General features: G+C 42.9%; 1 protein-coding gene across 1 annotated transcript in view; it reads right to left on the bottom strand.

Moving 5' to 3' along the window:
- LOC120998011 (solute carrier family 12 member 9-like) overlaps positions 1–10,879 on the bottom strand; it is a 384,693-nt gene that overhangs the window by 362,918 nt on the left and 10,896 nt on the right. Inside the window, exon 2 of the mRNA XM_040428433.1 lies at positions 10,261–10,395. Within this exon, the coding sequence (XP_040284367.1) occupies positions 10,261–10,395 (135 nt within the window). The remainder of the gene's footprint in view (positions 1–10,260; positions 10,396–10,879) is intronic.

Raw genomic sequence — 10,879 nt, 5'->3', positions numbered from 1 at the left:
AGACCCTGTCATCAACAACTAGCCATAGTGTCACTATACTAGTGCTGGTCACATTACCCCATGTAAAAAGAAAACACTTGCTGATCATAGGTCTATTTCACACAAGTGTATTGAGTCCAGGAAACACGTAGGACAGCAGTATTTCCTGAACCGAACACTACTCCCCTGACCAAACTCACAGCATCATAATGATTTATGATGCTGTGTGTTCCTGCCTGGCTGTGGGTCCACTGAACTGTACTGAACGTAACACAGTGAGTACAGTTCAGTAGAAAAAATCACATTGCAGTAATACAACAAATCTTGTTAAAGTGACCATCCTGACATGCCTGGCGTGAAGATAACTGTGGCCACATCCATATGTGCATTATTTTGAATAACTAAATCAGGCATCCTCAAACTGCGGCCCTCCAGCTGTTGTAAAACTACAACTCCCACAATGCCCTGCTGTAGGCTGATACCTGTAGGCTGTTCGGGCATGCTGGGAGTTGTAGTTTTGCAACAGCTGGAGGACCGCAGTTTGAGGATGCCTGAACTAAATATTTGTGCACGCATGGTGGTAACGGCCAATAGCAAACTTTTCACCAGATTCACCAAGGTGATGGAGGCCCTAACAGAAGTGAATGTAGAATTAATATATACGAGGGACTTTTCTTAAAGGGGTTTTGCCACTTCAGCAAATAGCATTTATTATGCAGAGAAAGTTTCCATGGTTACGACCACCCTGCAGTCCAGCAGCATGGCTGTGCTTGTACACTATAGAAAAAAGTACCAGCTTATGTGAGCTCCCATGGTCCTGGTCACCAGAGAGGCTGCCATTTTTTCCTACGGTGTGCAAGCACAAGCACCACTAATGGATTGCAGGGTGCTTGTAACCAAGGAAATTAGCCATGTACAATGTGATGGAAATATTTGCCAAGCCAGCAAAGGAGACAATATGGAAAATCACAATACATTATTAAGTGGCTTGTATTAACTTTCTGTATATGATAAATGCCACTTGCTGAAGTGAGAAAGCCCTTTAAGGCCGCCCCCAGTCAACTATCAGTGCCTGAGAGCTATGTACATATGTATACACACATAGGCCTAATGCACACAAAAGTATTTTCGGTTTGCATTTTTTACGGAACAAATGCGAACCCATTCATTTCTCTGGGGCCGCGAAAAAATTTGGACATCACACAAATGTTATATGTGTGCCGTCCGCATCCATTTATCATATAGAGAAAGTTAATACAAGGCACTTACTAATGTATTGTTATTATCCATATTGCCTCCTTTGCTGGCTTGGTTCATTTTTCTATCACATTATACACTGCTCGTTTCCATGGTTACAACCACCCTGCAATCAAGCAGTGGTGCTCGTGCTTGCACACTATAAAAAAAATGCCAGCCTCTCTGGTGGCTGGGACCATGGGAGCTCACGTAGGCTGCTGCTTTTTTCTATACTGTAAAGGCACAGCCATGCTGCTGGACTGCAGGGTGGTCGTAGCCATGGAAACTTTCTCTGCATAATAAATGCTATTTGCTGAAGTGGCAAAACCCGTTTAACCACCTAACTGTTTTGCCCGAGTCCAGCTCCAGCAATGGGAAAAGTAGCTAACTGGAGGGCGACGGCTGATGCTGCTATCTCCTAAATGGTAGCAGCTAGAAACATGCAACTGATCTTGTTTGAAAGCTGACAGTCCGGCCTTTCTACAAGACCAAAATAACAGCTAAAGAAATCGAGTCGGGAATAATGGCGGGTAAAACCTGTTTTTACTTTCACTGCATTCACAGTATGCCAATTTCTATCAGTGATATCTTCTCCTGTACTGAACAGATTACTGTCATTCTGAAAGCCTGGAATGTCAGCTTTCAAACAAGACCAGATGCATGTTTCTAGCTGCCATTCAGGAGATATCACCATCTAAAGCAGCCCTCCCCCTCCAGTTAGCTACTTTTCCCACTGCTGGAGCTGGCATGGGGCAAAACAATTAGGGGGTTAACCGCTTCCCGACCGCCTAACGCAGGGATGCGTCCTGCGGGCGGTCGGTTTGTTCCTCCTTGACGCATCGGCGCGTCATCTCGCGAGACGCGAGATTTCCTGTGAACAGGAGCGTGCGTTCACAGGATCGGGAGGTAAACGAGCTGATCTACAGCCTGCCAGCGGCGATCATTCGCTGGCAGGCTGTAGATGCGATTTTTTTAACCCCTGAAAGGTATATCAGACGCTGTTTTGTTAACAGCGTCTGATATACCTGCTACCTGGTCCTCTGGTGGTCCCTTTTGCTTGGATCGACCACCAGAGGACACAGGCAGCTCTGTAAGTAGCACCAATCGCCACACTACACTACACCCCCTCCTGTCACTTATTAACCCCTTATTAACCCCTGATCACCCCATATAGACTCCCTGATCACCCCCCTGTCATTGATCACCCCCCTGTAAGGCTCCATTCAGACGTCCGTATGTGTTTTGCGGATCCGCGGATACGTGGATCCGCAAAATAACACATACGGACGTCTGAATGGAGCCTTAGGCCTCATGCACACGACCGTTGTGTGCATCCGCGGCCGTTGTTCCGTTTTCCGTTTTTTTTCACGGACCCATTGACTTTCAATGGGTCCGTGGAAAAATCGGAAAATGCACCGTTTGGCTTCCGTGTCCGTGATCCGTTTTTCCAGTCCGTGAAAAAAATATGACCTGTCCTATTTTTTTCACGGACAACGGTTCACGGACCCATTCAAGTAAATGGGTCCGTGAAAAATCACGGATGCACACAACATAGTCATCCGTGTCCGTGATCCGTGTCCGTGATCCGTGTCCGTTTTTCCTATCATTTTCAATGCAAACTTGACTTAGTTTTTTTTTTCACTTTTCATGTCCGTGGATCCTCCAAAAATCAAGGAAGACCCACGGATGAAAAAACGGTCACGGATCACGGACCAACGGAACCCCATTTTGCGGACCGTGAAAAAATACGGTCGTGTGCATGAGGCCTTACAGGGGGGTGATCAATGACAGGGGGGTGATCAGGGAGTCTATATGGGGTGATCACCCCCCTGTCATTGATCACCCCTCTGTAAGGCTCTATTCAGACGTCCGTATGTGTTTTGCGGATCTGCGGATACGTGGATCCGCAAAACATATACGGACGTCTGAATGGAGCCTTACAGGGGGGTGATCAATGACAGGGGGGTGATCAGGGAGTCTATATGGGGTGATCACCCCCCTGTCATTGATCACCCCCCTGTAAGGCTCCATTCAGACGTCTGTATGTGTTTTGCGGATCCGCGGATCCGCAAAACACGGACACCGCGGATCCGCAAAACACAGACACCGGCAATGTGCTTTCCGCATTTTGCGGATCCGCACATTGCCAGAACTATATAGAAAATACCTTTTCTTGTCCGCAATTGCGGACAAGAATAGGACATGTTCTATAGGCTCTACAAAAAACGCAGTGTTCGCCCGATCAGGCCTGATCTTGTGCGCACACTTGCGTTTAGTCCGCCCCACCGCAGTGACAGAATTTTTTTTTTTTATGATCACTGCAAAAACACCTTAAAATCGCTGCAGCGCTATAAAGATCACTTTTGAGGGGCATGGCGAGTTCATAGAAGATTTTTTTTTTTTGGGCACAAGTTAGCGGAAATTTTTATTTTTATTTTTTTCTTACAAAGTCTCATATTCCACTAACTTGTGACAAAAAATAAAATCTCACATGAACTCACCATACCCGTCACGGAATCCAAATGCGTAAAATTTTTTAGACATTTATATTCCAGACTTCTTCTCACACTTTAGGGCCCCTAAAATGCCAGGGCAGTATAAATACCTCACAAGTGACCCCATTTTGGAAAGAAGACACCCCAAGGTATTCCGTGAGGGGTATGGTGAGTTCATGTAAAATTTTATTTTTTGTCACAAGTTAGTGGAATATGAGACGTAAGGAAAAAAAAGAAAAAGAAAAAAATAATTATTTTCCGCTAACTTGTGCCAAAAAAACTAAATATTCTAGGAACTCGCCATGCCCCTCACGGGGTGTCTTCTTTCACAAAATGGGGTCACTTGTGGGGTATTTATACTGCCCTGGCATTTTAGGGGCCCTAAAGCGTGAGAAGTAGTTTGGAATCCAAATGTGTAGAAAATGCCCTGTGAAATCGTAAATATTCTCATTGGAATTTGGGCCCCTTTGCGCACCTAGGCTGCAAAAAAGTGCCACACATGTGGTATCGCCGTACTCAGGAGAAGTAGGGCAATGTGTTTTGGGGTGTCTTTTTACATATACCCACGCTGGGTGAGAGAAATATCTCTGTAAAATGACAACTTTGTATAAAAAAATGGGAAAAGTTGTCTTTTACAGAGATATTTCTCTCACCCAGCATGGGTATATGTAAAAAGACACCCCAAAGCACATTGCCCTACTTCTCCTGAGTACGGCGATACCACATGTGTGACACACATTTTTTGCAGCCTAGGTGTGCAAAGGGGCCCAAATTCCAAAGAGTATCTTTACGATTTGACAGGGCATTTTTTACGCATTTGGATTCCAAACTACTTCTCACGCTTTAGGTCCCCTAAAATGCCAGGGCAGTATAAATACCCCACAAGTGACCCCATTTTGGAAAGAAAACACCCCAAGGTATTCCGTGAGGGGTATGGTGAGTTCATGTAAAATTTTATTTTTTGTCACAAGTTAGTGGAATATGAGACTTTGTAAGAAAAAAAATAAATAATCATTTTCCGCTAACTTGTGACAAAAAATAAAAACTTCCATGAACTCACTATGCCCATCAGCGAATACCTTAGGGTGTCTACTTTCCGAAATGGGGTCATTTGTGCGGTGTTTCTACTGTCTGGGCATTGTAAAACCTCAGGAAACATGACAGGTGCTCAGAAAGTCAGAGCTGCTTCAAAATGCGGAAATTCACATTTTTGTACCATAGTTTGTAAACGCTATAACTTTTGCACAAACCAATAAATATATACTTATTGCATTTTTTTATCAAAGACATGTAGAACAATAAATTTAGAGAAAAATTTATATAGAAATGTAGTTTTGTTTGAAAAATTTTACAACAGAAAGTGAAAAATTTCATTTTTTTGCAAAAATTTCGGTCAATTTCGATTAATAACAAAAAAAGTAAAAATGTCAGCAGCAATGAAATACCACCAAATGAAAGCTCTATTAGTGAGAAGAAAAGGAGGTAAAATTCATTTGGGTGGTAAGTTGTATGACCGAGCAATAAACCGTGAAAGTAGTCTAGTGCAGAATTGTAAAAAGTGGTCTGGTCATTAAGGGGGTTTAAGCTAGGGGAGCTGAGGTGGTTAAGAAGTTTGTTGAGTACTCAAATGGATGTCATGAGGCCTTAGACCTTGAAGTGGAGAAAGAAAAGGATGTGGTTAATTTTTTGAACGTACAGCTCAGAAGAAAAGGAGGTAGATTAGAGAGTTCATTGTTTGTAAAACCTATGGAGAAGAATTATACTGTATGCTGTTTTGTGGCAGCTTTCATGCTCCACATACTTTCAGGAGCCTCCCAAGAAGGATTGCAAGTATAGAGGAGAAGAAGGAAAAGAATATGTGATATACACCGGTAATAAATAAATTAGTTGATAGGTGTATTCTAGAAAAATGGTAGCAAGAGAAATGGGAAAGTGAGGGTAAAGAAAGATGACCAGATGAAACCGAAGAGGAGAGAAAAAGGAAAGATCAGTTTGTGTTTTCCATAGTTCTCCAAGCATTCTTCATAGATTAACAAAACCGTATGCAAATACTCGGGAATCCTAGGACAGGATGCTAAATTTGGATCATTATTTAGAGAGGCCTCACTGTTTGCATACAGAAAGGGAAGATCTTTGAATGATATACCTCTAAAATCCCATCAAAAGACAAGGGACAGCGGCAGTGATGCTGACCATTTTTGTAATATACTTTAATTACTGAAATCATACATTTCTGTTTGAAAATTAGCTGTAAAGTGGCCCATTTTGAGCCTTAGCAGTGCTCCTCTGTCTTCTGTTTACATAACACAGTCAATGTGAGCAAGTCTCCATTGTTATGTAAACAGAAGACAGAGGAACACTGCCGTTTCTGAGTCCGCCTGTGAGATCCGTTTCAGGGCTCTCACAAGCGGCCCAAACGGATCAGTTTAGCCCCAATGCATTCTGAATGAATAAGGATCCGTTCAGAATGCATCAGTTTGGCTCCGTTCAGACTCCATTCCGCTCTGGAAACGGATCCGTCCTGACTTACAATGTAAGGCCCCCTGCACACGAACGTGTGCACCCCGTGGTCGTGCTGCGGGCCGCAATGCACGAACACAGTTCGTGGGGCAGCCACAGCGGATCGCGGACCCATTCACTTAAATGGGTCCGCGATCCGGCCGTTCCGCAAAAAGATAGGACATGTTCTATCTTTTTGCGGAACGGAAGTACGGGACAAAACCCCACGGAAGCACTCCGTAGTGCTTCCGTAGGGTTCCGTTCTGTGCTTCCGTTCCGCACCATTCCGCATCTCCGGATTTGCAGACCCATTCAAGTGAATGGGTCCGCATCCGTGATGCGGAATGCCCACGGAACGGCACCCGTGTATTGCGGATCCGCAAATGCACCATATTTGTGTCAATTTGTGTCATATTTGTGTCACGTTCGTGTGCAGGGGGCCTAAGTCAATGGGGACGGATCCTTTTACATTGACACAAATATGGTGCAATTGTAAACGGATCCGTCCCCCATTGACTTTCAATGTAAGTCAGGACGGATCCGTTTGACTTACACTTAGACTTAGATTTTTTTTTGGAGAGAATAATGCAGACGGATCCGTTCTGAACGGATACCAGCGTTTGCATTTATAGGTGCGGATCCGTCTGTGCAGATACCAGTCGGATTCGCACCTAACGCAGGTGTGAAAGTAGTCTAAGGCTCAAAATGGGCCACTTTCCACTAAATCCACAAATGGGCCACTTTCTGAGAGCCATAGCTTTTTTATTTTTTGACCAATTGTCTTAGTTAGGATCTCATTTTTTGCAGTATGAGGTGACGGTTTGATTGGAGGGTGATGTGATGTTTATGTTGTTCACCTGAGGGGTTAGGTCATGTGATATTTTTATAGAGCTGGTTGTTACGGATACGGCGATACCTAATATGTCTACTTTTTTATTTATTTAACTTAAACACAATAATAGCAGTTTTGAAGCAAAAAAAAACATATTTTAGTGTCTCCATTGTCATATTTTTTTTAATTTTTTGACCGATTGTCTTAGGTAGGATCTCATTTTGATGAGGTGACGGTTTGATTGGTACTATTTTTGGGGGCATACGCCTTTTTGATCTCTTGGTGTTGCAATTTTTGTGATGTAATTTTTTGCCACAGTTTTTTTTTTTTTTACTGTGTTCACCTGAGGGGTTAGGTCATGTGGTATTTTTATAGAGCTGGTTGTTACGGATGCAGCGATACCTATTATGTATACTTTTTTTCATTTATTTCACTTTAAGGCCTCATGCACACGACCGTTTTTTTTTTGCGGTCCGCAAAAACGGGTTCCGTTTTTCCGTGATCCGTGACCGTTTTTTCGTCCGTGGGTCTTCCTTGATTTTTGGAGGATCCACGGACATGAAAAAAAAGTCGTTTTGGTGTCCGCCTGGCCGTGCGGAGCCAAACGGATCCGTCCTGAATTACAATGCAAGTGAATGGGGACGGATCCGTTTGACGTTGACACAATATGGTGCCATTTCAAACGGATCCGTCCCCCATTGACTTTCAATGTAAAGTCAGGAGTTAATATACCATAGAATCTGAGTTTTCTCCAATCCGATGGTATATTTTAACTTGAAGCGTCCCCATCACCATGGGAACGCCTCTATGTTAGAATATACCATCGGATTTGAGTTACATCGTGAAACTCAGATCCGACAGTATATTCTAACACAGAGGCGTTCCCATAGTGATGGGGACGCTTCTAGTTAGAATATACTACTAACTGTGTACATGACTGCCCCCTGCTGCCTGGCAGCACCCGATCTTTTACAGGGGGCTGTGATCAGCACAATTAACCCTTCAGGTGCCGCAGGGGGCGGCCTCCGTCGGCCCCCCTCTATTGTAATTTCATTGGTGGCCAGTGTGCGGCCTCCCCTCTCGGTGCATTTTCCGATTTTTCCACGGACCCATTGAAAGTCACGGACTTTCCACGGACCCATTGAAAAAAAACGGAAAACGGCACAACGGCCACGGATGCACACAACGGTCGTGAGCATGAGGCCTAACACAATAATAGCATTTTTGAAACAAAGAAATTATGTTTTAGTGTCTCCTTGTTCTGAGAGCTATAGTTTTTTTTATTCTTTAAGCGATTTTCTTATATAGGGGCTCATTTTTTGCGGGATGAGGTGACTGTTTTATTGGTACCATTTTGTGGGACATACGCCTTTTTGATCACTTGGTGTTGCACTTTTTGTGATGTAAGGTGACAAAAATTGCTTTTTTTTTACACTTTTTTTAATGGTGTTTATTGGACAGGGTGGATAATGTGATATATTTATAGAGCCAGTCGTTACGGATGCGCCAATTCCAAATATGTCTATTTTATTATTTTTTTCTATTTAAATATTTTTTATTTTTTATTACTTAATTGGGGAATTTTTTTTTTACATGTGAAACCTTTTTTTTTTTAAATCACTTTATTGTTTTATTTTTTTTATTTTTTATTTTGCACTTTATTCATGCAAGACCTTTGGGGGACATTTAACTTCACTTTTTTTTTTTTTTCACCATTGATTTCTCCTGTAACTGGGGCTGACATAGTAGCCCCAGTTTCAGGGTAAATACAGCCCCCAGAGAGGCTGTACAGCGCAATACAGCAATGTACAGCCTCAGTGCAGGGCTGATCGAGGTCTATAGAAGTCCCGAGCCCCCTGCTCGGCTGGTGCAGGATTAGCGTGCAGCTGCTATATCTGAATGGACGTTCCAGAACGTCCAGTCAGAGATAAACATCCACCCATAGGACATTTATATCCTATGGGCGGATGTGAGGTGGTTAAGTTCCATAAAGGGGTTCTCCGGGAATCAAGAAAATAAAAATACTTAAGTATTACTTTATTATAAATATTTCCCAAATATCTTTTATTAGTTATATCGTTTTGTCTGGGAACAATCATCAGGGGGAATAAAATGGCCGCCGTCCTATTAGTACACACAGAACCTGTCCTCATTTACACAGGAGGACAAGTTACTTCACAACACTGAGGTAAAGATCTGCCTCAGCCTCCTCTCTACTTGTCAGGGATTATGATCCTGAATACAGTTTAATATGATCTTCAGCTGAATCTCTGTAGGAATGGAGCTCAGGAGACATGAAGTACAGAGAGGAGGGTGGAGGTGTGGTAATGAGCAGCAGCACTTGTATGCAGTTGGCTTCATTACCACAGCTCCACATTATCACAGTCGGTCCTGTCCGTCCTCTCTGTACTTCATGTCTCCTTGTGAACTCTATTCCTACAGAGATTCAGCTAGTTATCATCTGTATTCAGGATCATAATCAGAGAGGAGGATGAGGTAGTTCTATATCTCAGTGTTCTGAAGGGTAACTTGTCCTCCTGCATGATTAGGACAATTTTTGTGTGCACTAATAGGACGGCGGCCATTTTATTTCTCCTAATGATTGGTCCCCAGACAAAACAAGCAATTCTAAGTAATAAAGTAATACTCAAGTATTTTAAGTATTTTTCTTTTCTTAGTTCTGCTACATAAAAAAAAGTCATCAATAAATTGGACACAATTAAAAATCCAATCCAAAAATTGATGACCGCTCATGGCGTGGTTCCCTTCAAATGTATCCATTAAAATGTTGTCTAAACTTGGTGCTGTGGGGAACCCTTTGAGGTCGTAGCTACAAGTAATAGCCATCATCAAAACAGACCCTGGCAATGTAAGCAAAAAAACTATCATGTCAGTTGATAATTTTCCATCATGCCAGTAAGGCAGATCTTCAGCATGTATACCGACTCATGTTTGTCGAGATTTAGAAATTCCAAACAACCGCTAGGATATCGTGAGTAGCGTCAATGCATTGATAAAACCTGTAATGCAACCTCCCATCTATCGTTATAAACGTATTACTGCCCAACACAAATCAAAGGCATGTACAGCCATGTGCATGAGGCCGTAGAGGTTCGGCTTTCAGAAGGATGAATAAAGAAATTCAAAAAGTTCAAACCAATTTAGATTCTTGAATTACAATCACCAGTGGTCGTGTAGCTGCCTTCTCATAAAGGATACAGTAGGCTCCACCAGCGTCCAGAGCTCCATTGGTTGATATGGCACAGACTGACAGCACAGTCATACCGATGATAAAATAGGAGAGGATTAGCATGCCCACCGTCTCATACAGACCAGACTGTCCCACGACAAATCCTGCAAAAAGAGAAGCGGAAAATCAATGGCAACATCGTGAACTGATGGCTGTCAGCATACAGAGGACCCCTGCTTATAAAGAACACAACCTGCTGCTCTCAAGTACTATTTCTTCTTACGTTACCTGGCATAAGGAGTCTTAAAGGGAACCTGTCACCGGGATTTTGGGTATAGAGCTGAGGACATGGGTTGCTAGATCGCCGCTAGCACATCCGCAATAGTGAAATTTTAAAATTTTATCTCTATTCTCCATTAATTCTTGTGGAACACCTAAAGGGTTAACAAAGTTTGTAAAATCAGTTTTGAATACCTTGAGGGGTGTAGTTTCTAAAATGGGGTCACAATTTTGGAGTTTCTACTCTAGGGGTGCCTCAGGGGGGCTTCAAATGCGACATGGCAGCTTATAATTATCCCAGTGAAATCTGCATTCCAAAAAAAATATGGCGTTCCATTCCTTCTACACAATGCCGTGTGCCCATACAGC

This window comes from Bufo bufo, chromosome 4, assembly GCF_905171765.1.
Source record: "Bufo bufo chromosome 4, aBufBuf1.1, whole genome shotgun sequence".
Taxonomy (NCBI): Eukaryota; Metazoa; Chordata; class Amphibia; order Anura; family Bufonidae; genus Bufo; species Bufo bufo.
The sequence above is the reverse complement of the archived record's forward strand: the minus strand, read 5'-3'. Positions and strand labels throughout refer to the sequence as shown.